Below are 23,598 nucleotides of genomic sequence, written 5' to 3' on the forward strand. Positions count from 1 at the left end.
CCAAGCTCTACCTCCCTCCAACCTCCTTTTGGGGAGTTGTGGAAAGCAATGAGTTCTCCCCTCAGCCTTCTATTCTCCAGTTTCCTCATCCAGTCTTCATAATACTTGTGCTCCAGACCTTTTTACAACTTTGCTGCCCTTCTCTGGACATCCATCTATCTACCTATCTACCTATCTACCTATCTACCTATCTATCTATCTATCTATCTATCTATCTATCACCTTTCTCTGGATATATATCTGTCTATCCATCCATCCATCCACCCATGAATCTATACATAAGAATAATGCCTGCTGAAGTGCATTAGTGCATGGGCGCATACAAAGACAGCTATGTACCCCTCTTCCATCCTTCCTTTATAACCAGATAGTCCACGTGCCGCCTTCTGCAGTTTCTTCCAGTGCACCTCTTACAGCCAGTGTGCAGTGATGTGTCCCATCACAACTCACTTTCAAAAACACCACGAGTATAATAGAGTTTAGCTTCATCTACACCCATTTTGCAATAGTCTGTGTATTTTGTTTGGTGAATATTTTCACTGGGATATTCCCTTTGTAATAAAATATCCTAGCTTCTGCAAACAAGCTTCATGTTGACAAAATCCATCCTGGACTGTACCTTTCTTGTGCTGGTCTCAGGTCTCAGAGAAGTGAGCAAAAAAAAGGGAGTGCAAAAAAAGAGAGCATCTCCTTGTGCAAGTCAGCAACAGGAAGAACTGCCTGGGATGATTATCTCAGAAGCTAAGGAGGGGTGGAGTGGGAGCTAGTGATGCAGTTGCAGCAATGTGGTGCTGCCCCAGAATGGCTGTGACTGTACTTTTCAGGGAGAATCATGATCCCCCTGGAGAGGAGAGAAGGATGTTCTACATTTTACAAGAGCAAGACAAATGTCTGTGTCTTCTCATTTTTACTACTGCTGTTGATAAACACAATTTTATCCTAATTCCTTCAAGATTACTGCAAAGCTGGTAATTGCAATCAAGCTATTTTATAAGTCCAATTTACAGGAGACCAAATTATTTATTATTTATTTTCAGTTCTAAGTGGATCATTTGTGTTTTCTCTGCATAATAAGATGTGTACACAATATCCCTTAAAATGTCAGCTCAGTGGAGAAAAATGACTGCCAGTCTTGTTAAGTACCCGTGGCTTTCAGAACACAAATCATCACTACACAAACATGGGAATAGCATGGTAGGCTTGCACAGACTGTTAGTGTTCACAGAATCACAGAATCACCAAGGTTGGAAGAGACCTCAAAGATCATCAAGTCCAACCTGTCACCACGGACCTCTTGACTAAACCGTGGCACCAAGTGCCACATCCAATCCCCTCTTGAACACCTCCAGGGATGGTGACTCCACCGCCTCCCTGGTGTGGTGGGTTGAAATTACCCCCCAGCTGATTTGGAGAAAAGTACCCCCAAAATAAAATTGCCAGACCAGTTCAGTTGATGGAAGCAAATGAAGCTGCACTTACAAGCAAGCTAAAATCTAGAAATATGCAATGCAATGACTATGTACAAAATGTACAACATTTACATGTATTTACAATTCATAAACAACACAAGAACCCCCCTGGACAAAACAAGGGGGTTACCAATAGTTTCCCCTCTCCACTGCCTTCCCCCCTGTACAAGGGGAAAGAGGAAAGAGAAGAGAAAAGCAGAGAGTAGCTTGTTAGTACTTAGCCACAACAAGAACACAGCCAAGGTCAGCAACAGCCAAGCAAAAGCTGCCAGCTAGTATGAGCTAGAACAAAGAGCCAAGAAAGAGAAAAAGCTAGTTCATACAACTAACTTTATGTTAGTTATCAGACCAATGGGATTATTTAGACCTTATCATTATATTCCCTTTACCTCCAATGGCAATTTATTTACATTCTACCACTTTTTACTCAAGATATGTGGGAAATTTCCTAGGCATCAGCCTAAACCTGCCATAATTAGACACAGATAAAAAGACATGCTCTGTGCCATAAAGTTCTTACAGCTAAAAGATTTACTCAAGCAAGCAAGCCTGTCATCTTCAATCCCCCCACCATCACACTCCTCCTCTTGATAATTCAGCTCTTAGCATTGCTTTAAATCTCTCCAACTTCCATTTTAGCCTGAAGAAGCACCTCCTCCCCACCCACCCTCTAATACCCCCCACCTCTCCCTGTGCCACTCCAGACTGCTGGATAACACAACCTTTCTGCTTACCCACCACCAGCACTCCTTTTACTGCAAATGGTAACTCAAGCAACACCTGTGAGTATCTGCCTCTAAAAATTGCACTTCAAGTTGTGTGTGTGCAAACACACATGGAAGTCTTAAGCTATTGACAGGCTTTTGTGTAGACCTAATGTATTACCACAGGGCTATTCAGTATACACAACTTCACTCAGTCTGCAGAAATAAAATACAAATTCACTGGGGTGCAATTTAGTGTGGCAATAACCATACTGTTTACATCACCATCAAGTACAGGGAGTTGGTCTGATATCCCCAAGGAGACCTGACTGTGTAAATAAGCATCTTTTATAGGAGGGCTCTGAGAATTTATTCCTGATTCTTTTCACTTGTGACTAGGGAAAATCCTTGCAAGCCCTTCCAAACTAGCAAGGCAAAGCTGACCTTTTCGATAGCTGCTGGTAAGATACCTGATCTTGTGTTATATGCAAACTTAGCTGTGACCTTAACCTTTAGTCTGGAGAAGAGGAGGCTTTCATCAGAAGTCCCTGAAAGGAGGTTGGAGTGAGGTGGGGGTTGGTTTCTTCTCCCTAGTATCAGGTGATAGAAGAAGAGGAAATGGCCTGAAATTGTGCCAGGGGAGGTTTAAATTAGGAAAAATATCTTTGCTGCAAGAGTGATCAGGCATTGGAATAGGTTGCCCAGGGAGGTGGTGGAGTCACCATTCTTGGAGCTGTTCGAGAAACATGTGGATGCGGTGCTTTGGGACATGGTTTAATGACCATGGTGGTCTTAGGTCGACTTGATGATCTTAGAGGTCTTTCCCAACCAAAATAATTCTATGATTCTAAAATAGAAAAATATTCAGTTCCACCATGAAGGATCACAACAGCTCCTTTTAAGCTGGTAGCAACCTACAGGACAGCTGGAGCTAAACCTTCACTCACAGACTGTTAACTAACATCTAACTTTCCAGAGACACTTGCAGGGCCAATGCAGTCAGGATTCTTCCCACCCTGACCCAGTGATGTGGTAGCAGCAGTCAGGATGGTTAAAGACACAGCACTGGTGGAGACATTGGAGGAGAGGCTAAGAGCCCTGGGGCTCTGGAGAAGACTGAGAGGGGATTTAATAAGTCTTCATAGATATCTGAGGGCTGGGGGTCAAGAGGGAGGGGACAGGCTCTCCTCAGTGGCACCCTGTGATAGGACAAGGGGTAATGGATGTAAACTACAGCACAGGAGGTTCCACCTCAACATGAGGAGGAACTTCTTCACTGTGAGGATCACAGAGCACTGGAACAGGCTCCCCAGAGAGGCTGTGGAGCCTCCTTCTCTGGAGACTTTCAAGACTCATCTGGATGCATTTCTGTGTGACCTATACTAGATTCTGTGGTCCTGCTCTGGCGGGGGAGTTGGACTTGATGATCTTCAGAGGTCCCTTCCAACCCTTAACATCCTGTGATCCTATTATTTGAACAGTGGTGGAAGTTAATGCTTGGGAAGCCCCCAACAGTCATAAATGATCTGAGAATCCAGCAAGGAAGATCCAAATATAGTTGTTCAGAAAAAAAATATATAAATTAATGGTTAAGAGACTGAAGCACTGGGATAGATACTCAGGAAGTTTGTAGAGTATCCAGCATAAAGTTTTGAAGGATAACTTCCCTAAAGTGTGTGTGGGGATCCTGTTCTGAGCAGGAGAATAAACTACAGGTGCTTCTGAGGCCTTTCCCAGTCCTATTTCTGGACTCTGTTCTTAAGTCTGTTGTTCCATCTCCAGGAAGATGGAGACGAATTTTTCATGCCATTTGTTTTTTTAGTGTATGCCTTCCTTCACTGGTGCTAATGACAGAAATGAGAACAGGATGTCACGTTTACAGGCTTCCACTGCTGAGCATCTTCTCCTCCCTCCCAGCACATATGGGAGCTTTTCTCCTGAATGTGTATGGCGCTCTCCAGTCTCTTGACAGATCAACAACTATGCATGCTGCTGCCTTTCTGCAGTACCAAAAGAGAAGATCTGAAGGCTTTGCATTTTCAAAGACAGCCTCTTCTTTTCAGCTTATTCTCTAGATCTCCAGAATGGGAGTCCAGTGATACAATGATTCCCCTGGTTCATGTGCATGCCATATCCTGCTTTTTTCTTTAGCAGTGTACAAGAGAGTTTATTTTTAGGATACCTTCTCAAGATACCCTTGATAACCCAACTTCTACATAATCTAACCCTTAGTAACCTAACCTATTTTCTTCTTAAGTCTATTGTAAGCCCTGTCTCCTCTTTTCAGTTTCCAAGCAAAGTTGTTCTTTCAGATTTCATAAATTTTTAGTAAGTGCAGAATTTGGCTTCACACAGAAACTCTGCTGCACCATTAGCCCTTGTATGCTTCCCAGCTCTGCGTGGCTTCACCACCTGCAGTAAGCAAAAGAAACAGCGAGGGACAAGGCACTGTACCTGTTTAATCCATCCTTTACATTACACCTCACAGAATTTTTTCAGTTGGGAAAGAACTCAAAGATCATCAAGTCCAACTGCCAACCTAAGACCACCATGGCCATTAAACCGCACCCCAAAGTTCCATGTCCACACATTTCTTGAACACCTCCAGGGATGGTGACTCCACCACCTCCCCATTCCAATGCAAGCAACCAGCTGTAAACAGAACTCATTTTTACATTAGAGTATTACACATCCACTGACTTTCAGTGGTGCATGCTAGGAAGACAAGAAACAACAGGTTCAAGCTTGAATATAGAAGATTTCACTGCAACATGAGGAGAAACGTCTTTACAGTGAGGGTGACAGACCACTGGAACAGGCTGCCCTGGGAGGCTGTGGAGTCTCCTTCTCTGGAGACTTTCAAAACCCACCTGGATGCATTCCTGTGCAGACTACCCTTAAGTGATCCTGCTTTGGCAGGGGAATTGGACTCCATGATCTCTTGAGGTGCCTTCCAGCCTCTAATGTACTGTGATACTCTGATACTTCTAACCTGCCGTGGGCAGTATATAAGGGCCATGACACTCATGCCACAGGCTGTATGGAGCTACCTGGTCATGCAATGCTCTCCTCTCAAACTTCTCAAGTATGTTATGCTTTCTTAAAGTTGCTTTTTCTTATAAAATCTAACCACCAACCACATGACAAGCATTGCAATGGGTTGCCCAAAGGTGATGGAGTCTCTGTCCCTGGAGGTTTTCAAGAAATGTGTAGACGTGGCACTTCCCATGGTGGTCTCAGCTTGAAGGTCTGACTTAATGATCTTACTGGTCTTTTTCCAACTGAAACAATGTTGTGATTCTATAGCTGAGCAAGGCAGAAATAGCATTCCTGTTAATATGTGCTTTGCACCATGAGAAACTGCATGATGCTGGTGTTCAGTGCTCAACCCTTACTTGTAACATTTTATTTTTCATTAGTCAGAAGATGGTTTTAGCACCTGGACAAATGCCGTGTGCCATCTCAGACATAAAGGAGTCAGGCAAATAAAACCCCACTGGAAAAAACTCCCTTTGTGATTTGCTTAAGTAGCAATTGATATCAACAGAAAATCCAGTGCTCATTTTAGTTAGAAGACTTTCACAGCCAAAAAAAGTCCTAGTACAAAGGCAGTATCATGGATTAGGAAGTTCCTAAAGTTCTATTTACAGAAGAAAATGCTGGATGGAGACCTAGATCTCTTCCCAGTCTAAGGCAAGATCTGTTTCTTAGGTGAAACATGGCTTTAAGTCATTTAACCTTTCTACAGTAATTTTCCTACACACAAAGGGACATAACAGAACTGTGCTTGGTGCCATGGTTTAGTTGATTAGATGGTGTTGGATGATGGGTTGGACGTGATGAGGGTCTGTTCCAACCTGGTTTATTCTATTCTATTCTATTCTATTCTATTCCATTCCATTCCATTCTCCTTTATAAAGTGTTTTGAAATCTGTGGATGAGAAGGGCTGTATTAGAAGGAAAAAAAGTCCCATTTTTATCCCTATTGTTACTATTGCACAAGCAAAAACGTTTGCCAAATTATATGTTGATTGGTGTTTCTTTTTCTTCTAATGTGATATGTTTAGCTAAAGTAAGTAGTGGCCCTTGCAGAAAAGCCCCATATATTACTTTCCAAAGTTGATCATACTGGGGAAAAAACAAAACAAAACCCCCAAACAAACCAAAACCCAAAATAAAACCAACCAACACAAAAAAAAATAATCCAAAACCAAAACCACCAAGGTTTGTTTAGTAGAGAAATGTTCCAAACAAAGCATATTTAATATAGAAATGCTCCTCATGAATTCTGCAGCTTCTCTAGACAGCAACAACATGGTGTAATCCCTTAATAATGAAGAGAAGAACAACCCAGGATGGACGCTACGCAATTTAAAAGTCAATAGATTCAGGGGTCACCTATCATGAGCATGAAAACTCATCCAACACATTTACAATTACCTGAAGGGTGAGTGACAAGAAGAAGTTGTTAGTCTCCTTTCAGTGGTGCCCTGTGATAGGACAAGGGGCAATGGGTACAAACTGAAACAGAGGAAGTTCCACCTCAACATGAGGAAAAACTTCTCTGCTGTAAGGGTGCCAAAGCACTGGAACAGGCTGCTCAAAGAGGTCATGGATTCTCCTTCTCTACAGACTTTCAAGGCCTGTCTGTATGTGCTCCTGTGTGACCTGCCCTAGGTGATCCTGCTTTGGCAGAGGAGTTGGACTTAATGATCTGCAGAGGTCCCTTTTAACCCCTACCATTCTATGATGCTATGACTCCCAATAGGAGCTCAGTGTGCACGGATGGCACCAACAACCACTTCTGCTGTTTTCAGTACAAGGACAAAGAAACACCCCAATTTGGATAAATCCCATCAGCAGCCCAGCTGTTCAGGAAAAGTCACCAGAGCCCCCTCTGAAAAGCAACTGACCAGACTTGGTGGGGACAAAAAGAAATGGGTTACAATAGCCAGAAAGGAAGTGTGGACATTAAAAGCTGCTGCCGTAAACTGCTCTGCTGTGAAATCCAGTAGATGTACAGCCTGTAATTGGTTTCATAATGCCATGCTTGTGCCTCGTTGAAGCAAGTAGCTGAGAAGATATAAAACTAAGTGAGGAGATGTTGGTTTCACAGTTAAATTGCTGAATTTGGCAAGATACTGGCACCTTCCATCCCTTGAATACGTTAGCAAAGCAAATTTTCACACTTAGTGAATCAAATTCTACACACTACACCACTTTATCCCTCAAGCTCATCTTCTTACTAAGTTATGTTCACCACTAAGCACAGCACAGGTTTTCATTCACATTTGCACTACTAATACTAATTTGGGTCACACTTTGTTGTCCTTTGCATGCCTAAAACCTGCCTGGCTGCGCTCCTGTGTGATCTGGCATAGGTTCCTGTGTGATCTGGTATAGGTGATCCTGCTCTGGCAGGGGGGTTGGACTAGATGATCCTTCAAGGTCCCTTCCAGCCCTAACATTCTGTGAAAACCTCACTGAAATGCACAGCACAAGTGCAAGTTTTTTTTTTACTTCTAATAATGTGTATTTTGTTTAAATAAACAAAAAGAAAAGGAATTGTAATCAGAGGTAGAAGGATTTTTCTTTCCTTTTTTTTTTTTTAATGGAGTACCTGAGCATCACTGTAGAAAAAAATCCATAAGAAGCTGTAAAAGTTAAAGAAAAGAGTACATATTCCTAATTCTGGTAAGAAAATGAATTATTAATCCACAATCCACCCCACAGCAGCAGCAAAAGTCGTTAAAGAACCTTCTACTCAAGTAAACTTTAGCTTGCACTTTGTAAAAATCCCCTAATTTCTCACCCCTGTAATATTTCATTTGGGTTGTTCTCAAACTACCTAATAACATGGCTATGAATTACATCACTTATCTGCTGATGAGAAAATCAAGCAAAGCATAATTAATTCATTCTTCTAAAGCTGTAATCATCCCTAATACAGAGATCAAAGATAGTCTACTCTAATCCCAGGAGTAAGGGAACAAACCAGAGAAGCAAAGTTAACCTCAGTTTCCAAATCCCATGGTAAATCAGGGATAAAACTCCTTCTTTCAGGATGCTAAGAAACTGATTTAAGATTAATATGTCAATTAGATCCACCTCTTGCAAGGCTGTGGGCAGAAGGATGTGCCACCAAGACAAACGAGGAGCTGTCTTCTGCCACTTGCAGGCAGAATGGCTGCAAAATGGTACTTCACTGCTAATTCAAGGATGTAGAGAGAGGAGGGAAGCTTGTATGAGGGTTGAGAATAAGATCGTGTCACAGTGGGGAAAAATCAGCTGCTGTCAAAATACTGAGCTTCTCCAGGAAGATGGAGGTTAAAAACAATCCTTCAAAACAACTGATGATTTCATCAAATATACAGAGGACTCAAAGCAGACACGCTGAGAAGGAGTGAGTAAAATACATTAACTGCAGACTTAGTGAGAGGGTATCAGAAAACATTCTGATTGTTGATTTTTTTCCAGACAGCATTTTTTATCATCTGAAAAGTGTATGCAAGGCAGCTGGGGGGAATCTTTGGCTGGCTTCTCTTGTCAAAAACAACTTCAGGTGGGTCTGCATCAGCAGCACCCACAAAAATTTGAGTGGTACAAGGAAACAAGACTACTATTCTCAGAAACCTGAAGGATGTGGGTTTGATAGCCACCACATCCAAAGGCAGAAGTTAGATATCATAACCAAGACTCCAACCAAATGCAATAAAATCACAAAGCAGTAACAATTCAGCTTTGGTCTATTAAAAAACCCCACACAATTCTGCATGGTATCACTAATATTCAATATAATGTTTGAAGGCTTCACAGTGTGACAGTTTTCTGCACCATCATGCGTGAGGTACAGTACTTCCCATCTTAAAAGCATCCAACAATGTGAAGGGACATTGGCTGCAGGACATGAAAATAGGGAAAGTCAATAAAGGGACTGCAATGCCACCCCCCCCCCCCCAAAAAAAAAAAAAAATTAAAAATAAATAATAAATTAAATAAAAGGAGGGATATGAGATGGGAACATCTGGCCAGGTAGCAGCCCTGGATGAGCCAGCCTGGGAGCTACAGGGATTCAGAAGCTGGATATAAACCATGTCATATAAAAAAGGCAAAAGTACTCAGGATGTCTGAAGAGGGCCAGAGCTTCTAATGCACAGACAGCTATCCCTCATGTCTGTTCAGCACTGATGAGGCTGCTGGGCAGTGCATTCCACAGGGACATGGCCCCATGGGAGCAAGCTCATGGTATGAATGACCAGTGATCCAGTCTCGGGAAAAGCTTGGAGAAACTGTGGCCATACAGTCTGAAGGAACTGGAATCCCCATTTATGCAGCAGAAGACCAAAGAGGTGGAGCAGAACGTGAAAGACAGCCAGAAAGCTGAGGAGCAGCAGCTCTGCTGAATGTCTGCTATAAACAAGATGAGAACTAGCAGGCTTAAACAGCAGCAAGGGTGCTTCAGGTTAGACCTTAGGAAAAACTTGCTAGAGTACAGGTTGATGAAGCACTCGCAGAGGGTGCTTAAAGAAGAGGTGGAGACCTTTTAAGAAGAAGATTAAATAAACATCCTGCAAGAAGAACATGATTACACCTGACCCTGCTTGAAAACAAGAGGTAAGACAACGTGACAGCCTATGATCCTGTCCAAGCCTACAGAGATGCACACTGCAAAGCTGAGCCTCTCCATGGGGCCGTGCAGATGACACTGTGGAAGAACAAGGCTCAAACAACCGAGCTAGGATGATAAAGCAGACATGCACCCAGATGTCTGGCTACAATGACAAAATTCTAAGGCCACATAACAAACCTCAAAACCAGAAGCTTACTGAACTTTTTTTTCTCTCAGTCTCCTTTTAGATTCCCCCTCCCCCCTCCCCCCCATCCTAATATAATTCCAGGCATTTGAAATATAGGTATAAAAACATATTCTTACAGCTATCATCTCCATACTAGCAATGCCTTACAGATGACTTACAATGCCTTAAAAGGACCAAATAACTTCTCATCAGCTTCATCCACTTGTGAATTTCATTTTTCCTCCTGCTAGCTTTCCCAGCCTGCTCCTACTTTCTTTTCTTTCTTTCTTGCACTATGACATGATAGCAAAAAGCAAGATAAACAAAGATGATTATGTGAAAGCCACAAGCTGATGCACGAGAGATCTGGTATCAGCAGAGTTAAATACATCAGGGAGGAATGAGGTGTATTGATAGCTGAAAGGTTTGTTCATTTGAGTTCACTTCTACAGCAAATTTTCTGCTAGATCCACTTTTGGGAAAGTCTGAATGTAATAAACAGAGTTATTCTCTGTAGGGTTATTGACAAGGAAAAAAAAAAGGAGTTATAAGTAGTATTGATTTGGGGTGAAATGGTAGAATGTGACAATCAATACAGCTTAGTCAGATATAAAATAGAAGGAGTCACACAAGTCATGACAGGATTATTACAGCAGCCAAATCCTGCTATCAGCTCAGGAAAGGGAGGAAGCTATAAATGGGACCCAAAATGTAAGCCAGGGATTGCTTTATTGAAAAAACAACCCTAAACTATTCATTTTAATTTCCCAGTTATGTGAGAGAGTTTTTATTTCAGCATATTGTCACTACTATTTTTCTAAAGCTTTTGAAACAAATTCCTTCCACCTCCATAGTATTTTCATTAACTGCCATCAAAGCTCTTTTCAAATCTCTGAGAGAAGTATGATTATCTTTATTTAACAGATAATGAGAAGACAGAGAGGGATTTGGGCTACATTTTCCGAAGCAGTCAGTAATGCTGGGTGCCTTCTGTCTGGATACATGAATCCAGAAAATGAGGAGAGTCCTACAGAAATAACATGTTTATAGGTCCCAGGAAAACACAACTTTGGTCAGTAACAATGGCTACTTACAAGTTCTCAAACTCTAGGTCACAGGTTGGGGAGTCAAGATCTGAGGCTTCACAGAAAGCAAGCTTGATCAGATACTCCAGAGTCTTAAAACAGGAGGGATTCTAATTTACAGTCTTCTGCTATAATTACAGAGCTCATGATTTTTACTACTTGAATGACTCCAGGTGGAAAAAAAAACCCCCACCCAACACAACAACCATCCATTCTACCTCATGAAAGACCTGTACATTCAGCAGTATTTATATAGTGCCTAACTTCCAAGCACAACCCCACTGGAAAATAATAGCGATAGTAAAGTAAGAACCGCCATGAATATTTTTCACTGATTATTTTACCCACGCAGCAGCACTCAGTGTGCTGCCTTTTCCTACACTCTGGACTAAAAAGGAAAAAAAAAATTAATAATAATAATAAAAATTTGTGAGGGATCCTGAAATGCCTTACAAATGGAATTAGAATTAGTTATAGTGCCAAGGTGAAAGGCAGCAGTATGAATAACGATCAACATCACAGACGATGTTATTGCAGGCTGTGATGAAAACTACTACATTCAAGGGAGAAATAAACCATATTTTGAAGTACCTCTTGCACTAATCAGCTAAATAAGTGCCAACAATCACACTGCAGGACACAGCCTCTGGGAGAGGTGGGGATAGGGGGCTTGGAATAGTCTCAATTTTTATGAATCAAGCCATAAGAAGAAGGGTAAAGAAGGACAGGAGCTCACACAAGTCCAATGGCAAGGAAAGCACAAGACAGGCAGAATGGCATCACCATGCTGAAAGCAAGCTGGGCAGGAAACCAAGGGCAACACAGTTGTAGATACAAAAAAATCCCCCATTGATTTCTGAAGAGGGATTCCTAGCGACTGCAACAGTTTAAAAGCTTGGAATCAAATTTTGCATTCACGGGATTTCTGTTGGAAAATGGCATTATCATCACCTCCACACAGAAAATTAGGACTGAATCATGTCAAGAGGAGGACGGACCAGATGATCTTCTGAGGTCCTTTTCAGCCGTGTCGCTCTAAGTCTCTATTCACAGATAGAAAACACATCTGGATTGGAGCTGCTGGAGCTTAGGCATTCAAGTTAGAAAATTTTGGCATCTTTGGTGCGAGCAAAAGCCCAGGCAATTTTTAGATTAGACTCTGTCTGCCATTAGTGATGCGATTCCATCATAAAATGGCTTATTCCCCCAACATAAATATCTAATACTATGCCGGAATAGAAATGTGAAGCTGCTCTGATTATCAGAGCTAAGTTCATTTTTACAGCAAAGCAGTTTACTCTAAGACTTTTCCAGCAATCCAAGCCTAATTATGGGATCAATTTAAAGCAATTTTGTGATTAAATGTACCTGCTGAAAATATCTCACAGGCTCAATAATTTAAAATGGTAGTGTGAAAATGTAATTAAAATTAAAAAGGAGGAAAAAAAATATAACAAAACCCCCAAATCTGGCTGTGTCGCTCCTCCACGAGGAGAGTGCTGAAGGACGTTGCGTTTTCAGACCCAAATCCCGACTGCGTCCCCCCGAAATTCCTGCTGCCCCCAGCTGCATGGGGCTTTTGCACGAAGAGTCATCTGCGAGGTGTCCGAGCGGATCGCGGGGGGGAGGCGGAGGAGAAGGCTGCTTCTTTTTTTTTCTGCTTTTTTTTTTTTCCCCAATGAAAAACATGACGCTCTTTCAAAATCACGCTGCACTTACACAGAGCTACTGCTGCCTAGCAGGGGCCGGGGTAAGGCTCCCTTCTCCTAGGGGTCCCCGCGAGAGGTACCAGAGGCTGCGGACAGGGGTGGGCAGAGGTGTGGGGGGGACACTCTCAGGATCGAGCGGCTCTTCGCTCCCCTCGGAGGGTGCCGGGCGCAGGGGAGGAAGTTTTCCCGCTATCCCCCCACCCCGCCCCAAACCCCTTCCCGGGACCGGAGCTGCGGGGGCGGCAGGGAAAGGGGCGGCTCAGGCGGAGGAAGGAGGGCAGGGGCCGGGGCCCCCTCACTCACCGCCCGCCACCGGCCCCGGGCCGAGGCTCAAAGCCAGCTGCAGCCACAGCGCCGCGGCCAGCGCCCGCCGCTGCGCCGCCGGGAGGGCACCGCCGCCGCTCGCCTGCTTCCCATGACACATCTTCTGCCCGCCAAAGGCATCCGGTTCGTCGCCGCCTGTAACGAGAGAGCCGGCTCCGCCTCGCCGCTGCCCGGGGCTCCGCAGGTCGCCCCCGCCGCTCCCGCAACCCGCCGCGCGGCTGCCCCCGCACCGCCCTCCTCCGCACCGCCCGCACCGCCGCCCTCCCTGCCCCGCAACCCCCTCCGCTACCTGCGGGGGTTCCCCCCCTCCAGCGCCGACGGGCACCTCCGCGGCTGCTACCGCTGCCGCCGCCTCCGCCGCTGCGGCTCGGCAAGCTGCCGGGGCCGGGCGGGCGGGCGCGCACACGCATCGCGGCACACGCAGGCACATGCGGCCCTTACCTGGGGAGGGGGGCAGCGGGGAGCCGCAGCGCGCACCTGTCCGCGCCCGCCCGGCCGCGGCCGCGCAGCCGAGCCGAGAGCCGCCGCGGGGAGCCCTGCGCTGCGGGACCGCCGGCGCCCAGCGGCAGCGCGGGCAGCCCCGCCACCGCGCACACGCATGGCAGCCGCGGGCAAGGCTGCGGCGCCCCGCCGCGCTCGGCAAGGCTCGGCACGGCGTCCCGCCGGGTAGGCATCCCGAGGAGGGGGGCTGCCGGCAGGGAACCCGAGCGGAGGGAGCGGGGAGCACCCCTGGAGCGGTGCCCAGACACTTCCAAAAGCAGAGGAACGCGAAGTTAAGGTTTTTTTACTCCTGGGAGTTTCGGGCAGTTCGCACTTCAAAAGGGTGAGCAGCTCTGAGGCAGCATATTGAAGATGCCCTGTGCTTCAGCAGACGGGCAGAACAGTGGGTATGAGGTGTGGGTTGTGTCAGTGCTGATCACAGAATCATTTAGGTTGGAAAAGACCTTCAGAATCAAGTCCAACTCTCTCTGCCAAGTCGACCACCGAGCTATATCGCCAAGCACCACATCTACATGGCTTTTAAACACCTCCAGGGATGGTGACTCAACCACCTCCCTAGGCGGCCTATGCCAATGCCTGACAACCCTTTCAGTGAAAATTCTTTATGTCCAGCCTAAACCTCACCTGGTGCAGCTTGAGGCCATTCCCTCTTGTTCTATCACTACTTAGGAGAATAGACCAACACCCCAGAGTGCCAGTGCTGCATCATCCCCGGGTGGTGGGAGTGAGAAGGTATCTTATGGAACACTCTGTCCCATCAGCTGTCTTTGGAGAAAGGCAGTATGCTCTGGCCTGCCAGCTGAAGCAGTTGGCCTGTTAGGAGCAGCACTCAGCTGGACTTAATCCATCTGTGAAATTCACTGCCTGGAACCACTGAATTGGAGACACCGTCTGGTGGCCTAAGCCACTGTGACACAGCTCCATGATTTCTGGTGCTAGTTGTACTGCACTGGGAAATACCCTCAACTGGGCATTGCAACCCTTCGCTTGCTCAGAGGTCATGCAGGGGGTCCTCTTGCTGAGGAGGTTGCGAAGATGGTTAAGATATGAAGCACACTCCTGGGGTACAGGAAGGGGAAGAAACTGGAACAAGAGAAGGTGCATTTGTAACAAAACATACTTGGACTCAATGCAAACTCGTACCCAAAAGATACATGGACTTCTGATAATGGCATGTGAAAACAGAACATCTGGATGCATCAAAGCTGGGGTTGCTTTCAAGTGTCTCAGACTCCTGATTCTGTCCCCTCTGTGTTAAAATTGCAGGCTATTGAAGAGGGACTTCAGCTCAAATCAGTACATCATGTACCAGTTCAAAGAGCAGCGTGAGGAATATAGTTCTTTCTCTCTTTACTCTCCCCGGGAGAAAATGGGCATCTTGTAGTGAAATACAGGTCTTCCATTAAGAAAGGAAAACCAAGTGGCAAATTTTCAGCTAAGAGAGTATTCAACCTCTGAGATACCTTTGCTGCTCCTTTTAAAGAGGAAATTTGGAAAATAACAGAGCCTTTTCACCCAAGCATCATTTCCTTACCAGGTCAGTTTTCACCTCCTCAGCCAGTCTAGAGAGAGAGTTCAGGTCAGTAACAGCTCTCCTAAGCTGAGCAAATACCACACAGGCACAATTACATGATAGACATGGTTCCCCTGAGGCAGTAAACTGCTGGCTACTACAAGTGGCAGGACAGAGCACTAATGCAGCAATTCACAGAATCACAGAATGGTAGGGGTTGGAAGGGTCCTCTGGACATCATTGACTCCAACTTCCCTGCCAAGGCAGATTATTATTCCTGGTCTCTCTCTGTATTGGCCCGATGTCCGGATGAAGTTTGAGGACAAGTGGTGTCCCTCAGGGATCTGTACTGGGACCATCTTCATCAATTATATAGACAGTGGGATACCTCAAAAGAAGCATGGCCAGCAAGTTGAGGGGAGTGCCTCTGCTGTTCTGCTCCACTGTGGTGAAACCTCGTTTGGATTACTGTGTCCAGCTCTGGAGCCCACAGAAAAAGAAGGACATGAACCTGTTGTGGTGGGTCCAATGGAGGGCCAGAGAAATGATCAGAGGGCTGGAGCACCTGTTCTGTGAAGAAAGGCTGAGAGAGCTGGAGCTTTGTAACCTGGATGAGAGAAGGATCCAGGGAGGCCAGGGGGTCTATAAGAAACAAGGGGACAGATGTTCTAGGAGGACCTGTTGCAACAGGACAAGGGGCAAGGGTTTTAAAACTAAAGCAGGGGAGATTTAGGCTAGATAAAAGGAAGACATTTTTTACAATGTGGCACAGGTTGCCCAGAGAGGTGGTGGATGCTCCATCCCTGGAAACAATGAAAGTCATGTTGGACAGGGCTCCAAGCAGTCAGATCTAATTGAAGATGTCCCTGCTTACTTCAGGGCTGTTGGACTAGGAGAGATGTCAAAGGTCCATTCCAACCCAAACCACTCTATGATGCTATGATCTGCAGTAGTAGGATCTTTATTTTTATGTCACTGTTTTAATAGCTTTGATTTCTGAAATCAAAATAGCACAAGATAACATCCCCAGCATGCTAGCTTGTTCCTGTTTTGCACCCATTAAAATGCAAAGTCTGCCTTCGACATGGATTGGGGCATTACTGTCAGGTGTACAGCAGCCTTCCAAGGAGGAAGAGAAGAATGAAGTAACATCTGTCAGTGTTGATAGACACTACTTGACCCTTGGTTCTGCTCCTACCCACATGTGTGTGCAGCCCTGCAGCTTACACTGTTCAGCTTGAGGAAGGACAACCAAGTGCTCTGGTCAGTCATCGGCCATCCCAGATAAGTGGGAGGACCACTCCAAACAGCACCAGAAAATCTATGCTCACTTGTACAGCAGCTCTTCTTCCCACTCCTAATGAGTTGTAAAAAATCACCTCTTGCCAAGTAGCTCATAGGTGTAGGATGCAAGATGGTGGCAGCAGCCAAAGGGCTGGAGGTGCTGTCCCCCAGTGGACAAAGGAGTTTGGTGGGCATCCCTGTCAGCCGAAAGCAGAGTAGGTCTGCTGCCCAGGAAAGCTCAGATGAGTGAGGAGCTGCAAGAGGTAGAGGAGGATGGAGTCAGGGCATGGAGTCACTGTCCCTGGAGGTGTTCAAGAAATGTGTGGACATGGCACTCTGGTTTAATGTCCATGGTGATCTTAGGTTGGACTCTGTGATCTTAAAGGTCTCTTCCAGACAGAATAATTCCATGTTTCTATGATTCTATGATGGAGCCTGCATCAAGCCTGCCCACAGAGAGGCAGAGGAGAAGGGGCTACTCTGCTTCAGTTTGGACTTTTCTGGAAGGGGTAGATTACCTGAAGGGCTACAGCATCTCAGTGACCAAACCTGACATACACAATCAATTTTGGTGCATCCTCCCGAGCCAAAGTGGGGCCAGAGCAGTGTTAATGGGCTGTACCTGAAGCTCTGAGCTGCTGTTGCACAGTACAGACTGTAAATTACAGAAGGATTTGTCCCTCAGCAGCCTTCCCCAGTGCTTCACAAGCACAGATTTTGTGATTTTATTTTACTTTGTCTTCCCTTCCCACACTTGGTCACCCCTCCACTATTTATTCTAAGCCTGTTTACAGCTAAGCCTCAAACCTGTAGGGACTAACTCTGACTTGTCTCCAGTGGGGATAACCCCTAACCAGTGCTGGCACAGAGCAGGTGGAAACAAGGCAGAGTGATGATGTGACTTTTTTCCTTTTTTCTCTGTACATCCTCATGGAACTGCCTCCATCTCCCTGCACTGCCTCTGCAACTAAAAATGCCTCTTGTGAGCAGCCATCCTCCAGAATGAAGATTAAAAAGTGCCAGCACTCATCCCTACCCACCAGAAGCAGGTTCCTGTTGTTCAGCAAGTAAACACTGAGGCAGTGCTGCCGGTAGCAGGGGGAGATCACCATGGGTGCTGCCATGTGGTGAGAGGCATTTCTGGCTGGCTGCAGCCTCATTGGAGGGTGAGGGCTTCAACTCCCCTCCAGCTGGTGCACACACCAGGCTCCTGGCTGCTTCTAGCAAGTGTAGGGTGGGCATCTCAGCTAGATTCTGGCTGGTCTCCTCCTGGAGCTTGATAATCTTCATGAGTAAAGCATTCTGCCTGTATTTGAAGTTGCAGAGTTTTATTTTTATCTTGCCATACAAACATGTCTAATTAATTATCTTATTTTTATCTTTCCACACACATTTATTTGATTATCTTGTTCTGAGATACATGCTGGATAAAAGGCTGGGTTGAAAACTGCAGCTAAATGCATCCAACCCAAAAAGTAGTCTCAGACTCCAAGCCAAGTGAAAGAGCAATAATGCTGACTCTGCTCTGGACTGGAGAATGTGAAGACTGTGCCCACCTTACAGAGCATTTGGCCCTGAATCTTTAATACAGTATAATAATTTTCTCTGTGTGTGAAGGTGTGAGAAGTGCCATCCAAGCACCCAAGGCAACATGAAAACCTGCGCCATCACTGGCTTGAGTGGTGCTCTTGCAGTGTGAAACTGATGGTTGTTGGTGCTGTACCACAGGAAAGTGCTTGAGAATGCTCAAGGATGAAGAGCCAGGACAAAAGAGGTACAAGAGGAGCCAGACTTGGTATAGTCTCATTCACACTAGGAATAGTGTGGCCAGCAGGAACAGGGAAGTCATTGTGCCCCTGTACTCAGCACTTGAGTCCTGTCTCCAGTTCTGGGCTCCTCAGTTTGAGAAGGACATTGAGATACTTGAACTTGTCCAGAGAAGGGCAACAAGGCTGGGGAGAGATCTCAAGCACAAGCCCTACATGGAGAGGCTGAGGGAGCTGAGGTTGCTTAGCCTGGTGAAGAGGAGGCTCAGGGGAGACCTTATTGCTCTCTACAACTACCTGAAAGGATGTTGCATCCAAGTGGGGATTGGTCTCTTCTCCCAGGCAACCAGCACCAGAACAAGAGGACACAGTCACAAGCTGCACCAGGGGAAGTTTAGGCTGGAGGTGAGGAGAAAATTCTTCCCAGGAAGAAATGGAATGTGCTGCCCAGGGAGGTGTTGGATTCTTGGTGCCGTGGGTTAGTTGTTTGGGTGGTGTTGGATTGGTTGATGGGTTGGATGCGATGATCTTGAAGGTCTCTTCCAACCTGGTTTATTCTATGTATTCTATGTATGTATTCACTGTCCCTGGAGGTGTTCAAAAAAGGATTGGATGTGGCACTTGAAGCCATGGTTTAGTTGTCATGAGGTGTTAGGTATTAGGTAAGAGATTGGACTTGATGATCCCTGAGGTCTTTTCCAACCTGGTTGGTTCTATGATTCTAGGGTTAGGTTTTACTGTTAATATTCAGGAGGGAATGAGTTCCTAAACATTTTCCAATCATCAAGTGTGCTCTGAACCCTACCAGAGCATGCCTGGAGACCCTTCTCTTCACCATGAGGTTGCCTTTGCTTGACTCAGCAAAAGGCTACACCCAACACCATTCTGTGTAGATTTGTATTGGGAAACCTGGATTTCATCATTTCATCCCTGTCTAAAAAGGCCAACTTTCTCACCTGTGACTGCCAGAAGAAGGTGATTGCCATCCACTCAGTAATTGCAGGGATTGCAGAAAAGCAATTATTCTAAACAGAATACTTTGAGGTGATTGCTTAGAAGAGAGGCTTGCCTCATAAGTGTGCTTTCAAGAACAGGTATGCAATTAGGAGGATAATTATTTTGATAAATTCTGAACCACTCACTAGCAATTATGATGGCTCAAGAAAAGCAGCCCTAAAATTGTTGAGTCCTGATTCTGCAGATGTTAAGTGCTGGCTGCTTTCAGCTCCTACTGAATTCAAATGGGAGTTGAAGGCATTCAGTTTCTGACAATGTCAGGATTTAGGAAGAGGCTTTCCCTGCACTAAACATAATCACTGCTCTTTGGAAGGAGGAGCACCCTGAAGAAAATGACAGCAATATGAGAGGAGAATTCTTTTTCCTTCACTGAACCATTAGCACTGACAGCCATAAAACCACATCTGGGACCAATACACAAACATTAATAACCAGCCATCAGTGTAGTTTTACCAATTAGTGCTAATTACATTTCATTAGAAACACTGGCAGCATAGGGAGGGTGGAGTTTGAACTACTTTCTTGTTTCCTACTGACCTACATAAGTAATGAAAAGTTTTAATTAACAGAGAACTATATTTTTATTTCCATCAACATAGTTCAGAGGAGATTGCAGAGAGGGGAGAAAAAATACCTGGATAACTGGAGAGCTCACCTATGCCACACTTACTGGGAGATCTGTGGCTCAGCTGAACAGATGAAGAGTTTTTTTACTTCTCTGATTCTAGCCAAGCTGTGCTTGCCACTAGTCCTGTGATTCCATTTGCCCCTCACTTTCCATTAGATAGTAATTTCCAGCAGAAGAATGCAAAGAGAAATAATTCCAGGACCAATTTAAATTCGTCATGAGTGCTTTTCTTTTCATCCCTCTGGACAAGAAGAGGCTAGCAAACACAAAGCACAATATGCAGTGTTCTATTTGCAGCACTGTTCTAAGCATGAATGGTACTCATCACCCTTAAGTATAAACTCACAATTAATTTTTCTATGCCTACAGCACACTTGACACAGTCAGTTTTCTTTGTATTATGATACGTGAAGTTATACATAAGAGGACCCTGTGTCTTTCACTTCCAGCTCACAAATTCATTGCTCACTGAAGGTTGATCTGTGTAAATTAAGGTCCTTGACCCCATCAGGTTTCCCACTGCTGAAGTTCCCAAATCACACTTTCCATCCCTTTTCAGGAGTCTGGCAGAGGGAACCAAGAGCAGAACGGGAAGGCACACATCTGACTGCCACCACACCTTTGGGGTGGGCAGCCCAGCCATTACGTGGTGGACCAGAAGCTGGACATGAGCCAGCAACGGGCACTTGCAGCCCAGAAGGCAAATCACATCCTGGGCTGCATCAAAAGAAGTGTGGCCAGCAGAGGTCATTCTGCCACTCTGCTTTGCTCTGCTGAGACCTCACCTGGAGTACTGTGGCTGGCTCTGGGGCCCCCAGTACAAGAAGGACATGGACCTGATGGAGTGGGTCCACAGAAGTGCTACAAAAAATCAGACGGCTGGAGGACCTCACAAGGACAGGCTGCAAGAGTTGGGACTGTTGAGCATGAGGAAAAGAAGGCTCCAGGGAGACCTTATAGCTGCATTTCATTTTTGAAGGGAACCTTACAGGAGGACTGGAGACGAGCTGTTTAGAAGGGCATATAGCTATAGGGTGAGGGGCAATGGTTTTAAGCTGGAGCAGGGTAGGTTTAGGTCAAGCATAAGGAGGAAGTTCTTTACAATGAGAATGGTGAAATACTGGAACATATTGGGACAGAGATGTGGTTGAGGCCCCATCCCTGGGGTCCTGAGAAACCTGGTCTTGTTGGAGATGTTCCCACTACATGCTGGGGGGTTGGCCAAGAGAACTTCAAGGGTCCCTTCCAACCCACTGTATTCTGTGGTTCTGTGATACGTAGGAAACCACACAAGGACAGCAAGACACAAATTTCTTCCTTCCTACTGCTGCCTAAACTTAGAGCTACAGGCAGCTCCTCTAAAGGGTACTTGAATTCACAACTGCAAGCCCCAGCCCCCTGATCAGCTGTAATTTAAGTCAAAGTCCCTTCAATATTTCTTAGCAAAAATTCCCAGGGTTTGGGGGTGTGTTTCAGGGTATGAGCTCATCCTCAGCAGCATGGATCTTGTGCTTGCCTAGCAAGTGCTGTTCCTCCATGTGCCAGAATGATATACCTGTGTAAACTAGCAAGATGCTTTTAATAAGAAGAGTCTCTTTCAAACCAGAAGGGATGCGCCCTCCCTTGTCCAAACAGCAGCTGAGCTCTCCACTCAGGTGCAGAAGAAATCTGCTTCCACAGCCCAGGGGGACTCAGGTCCTTGTGTCTCATGATTCCACAGGGTTAGTGTAGACAGAGTGTGTTTGCCTAGAAGCATTTAATTAACCATGTAGAAAAGTAATGTGTGCTACCTTTTTCCTCACATAAAGAGCAGCTTTATCTATTCCTTTAGGACACAAAAAAAGAAGGAGGAATCAGAGTGGAGTTCCCGTGAGAGGGGAGAAGAATGAAAGATCTGAAGCAGATAGAATCATAGAACTGTTGAGGTTGGAAGAGACCTTTGAGAGCATCACCTCCAAGCACTTGTGCAGAGCTCACAATCCCACAGCTACTGCTAAAACAAAGATGTGTGCACACACGTTCTTTGAAGGGTTATGACAAGAATAAAGCTGCTTTTTGAGCCCACTTCCAGTGCACACACCTGTACCTTTGTAATCTTAAAAGCAAAGTAACCCAAAAGAAAGCCAAAACACCACCATTTTGTAGCACTATAGGATGGCTTTGTAGATTGTTGGGCCCTAATCAAATGCCATGCAAAACCTTAACTTCATAACACAAGATCAAATATGAATTCAGCAAGAATCGATTTCCATGCATCTTCTGTATCCATATCTACACATTTTTGTCTTTCTTGATAGAGATGCAGCAGTTTACATCCATTTTGCAGTAAAGCCATGCAAAAGCCACAAAAGGATGGTTGTGTCATTGTTGCTACACTAGGGTTCTTCTACATCTGTCCTCATCAAGCTGCAAAACCTTCAGGAAAATCCACAATGTAAAGCAACACCCATATAGCATGACTTAGTGCAGCCAGAAGAAAGGGGCTAGAAAAGGGACCTCAATGATCATCTGGTCCAACATTTCTAGGTAGTAGCATAGGTGAAATGAGATGGCCCAGCACCCTGTCAAGCTGAGCCTTAAACAGTCCAGTGTAGGGGAATCCAGTACTTCCCTTGGGAGATGATTCCCAGTGTCTAATGTGATCCCCATCCACAAGAGAGGCTAGATGGAGGAACCTTCAAACTCCAGGCCTGTCAGCCTGACCTCAGTGCCAGGAAAAATTATGGAGCAGATCATCGTTGGGGGCAATCACTGTGCACCTGAAGGATGGCCAAGGGATCAGCCCAGCCAGCATGGATGTAGGAAGGGCAGGTCCTGCCTGCCCAAACTGATCTCCTTCTATGACCAGGTGACTGCCTGGTGGATGTGGGGAAGGCTGTGGATGTAGTCTGCCTGGACTTCAGCAAGGCCTTTGATACCGTGGCTTAGACAGCAGCACTCTGCGCTGGGTTAGGAACTGGCTGGAGGGCCAAGCCCAGAGAGCGGTGGTGAAAGGTGCCACAGCCAGCTGGCGGCCATGTTCCCCAGGGATCAGCGGTGGGCCCCGTCCTCTTCAATATCTTTATTGATCATCTGGACAAGGGCATTGAGTCCAACATCAGTAAATTTGCAGATGACACCAAGCTGGGGGCAGGTATTGATCTGTTAGAGGGTAGGAGAGCTCTGCAGAGGGACCTTGACAGGCTGGACAGATGGGCAGAGTCCAACGGCATGAGACTCAACACATCCAAGTGCCGGGTTCTGCACACTGGCCACAGCAACCCCATGCAGTGCTGCAGGCTGGGGTTGGAGTGGCTGGAGAGCGGCCAGGCAGAAAGGGACCTGGGGGTACTGGTTGACAGCTGGCTGAACATGAGCAAGCAGTGTGCCCAGGTGGCCAAGAAGGCCAATGGCATCCTGGCCAGTATCAGGAACAGTGTGGCCAGCAGGAGAAGGGAAGTCGTTGTGCCCCTGTACTCAGCACTGGTTAGGCCGCACCTCGAGTCCTGTGTCCAGTTCCGGGCCTCTCAGTTTAAGGACATTGAGACTCTTGAACGTGTCCAGAGAAGGGCAACGAGGCTGGGGAGAGGCCTCGAGCACAGCCCTGTGAAGAGAGGCTGAGGGAGCCTGGAGAAGAGGAGGCTCAGGGGAGCCCTTATTGCTGTCTACAACTACCTGAAGGGAGGTTGTAGCCAGGAGGGGCTTGGTCTCTCCTCCCAGGCAACCAGCACCAGAACAAGAGGACACAGTCTCAAGCTGCGTGAGGGGAAGTTTAGGCCGGAGGTGAGGAGAAAGTTTTTCCCAGAGAGAGTCATTAGCCATT

At 45.9% G+C, this 23,598-nt stretch overlaps 1 protein-coding gene across 1 annotated transcript in view; it reads right to left on the bottom strand.

The window, feature by feature from the left end:
* Nucleotides 1–13,684, bottom strand: part of SUSD4 (sushi domain containing 4) — a 79,695-nt gene extending 66,011 nt beyond the window's left edge. The window contains exons 1-2 of the mRNA XM_054170326.1: nt 13,529–13,684; nt 13,067–13,222 (exon numbers count right to left, since the gene is read on the bottom strand). Coding sequence (XP_054026301.1) covers nt 13,067–13,187 — 121 coding nt within the window. The 5' untranslated portion in view covers nt 13,188–13,222; nt 13,529–13,684. The remainder of the gene's footprint in view (nt 1–13,066; nt 13,223–13,528) is intronic.
* Between the last annotated feature and the right edge of the window lie 9,914 nt (nt 13,685–23,598).

The sequence above is a fragment of the Dryobates pubescens genome, chromosome 2 (assembly GCF_014839835.1).
Source record: "Dryobates pubescens isolate bDryPub1 chromosome 2, bDryPub1.pri, whole genome shotgun sequence".
Lineage (NCBI taxonomy): Eukaryota > Metazoa > Chordata > Aves > Piciformes > Picidae > Dryobates > Dryobates pubescens.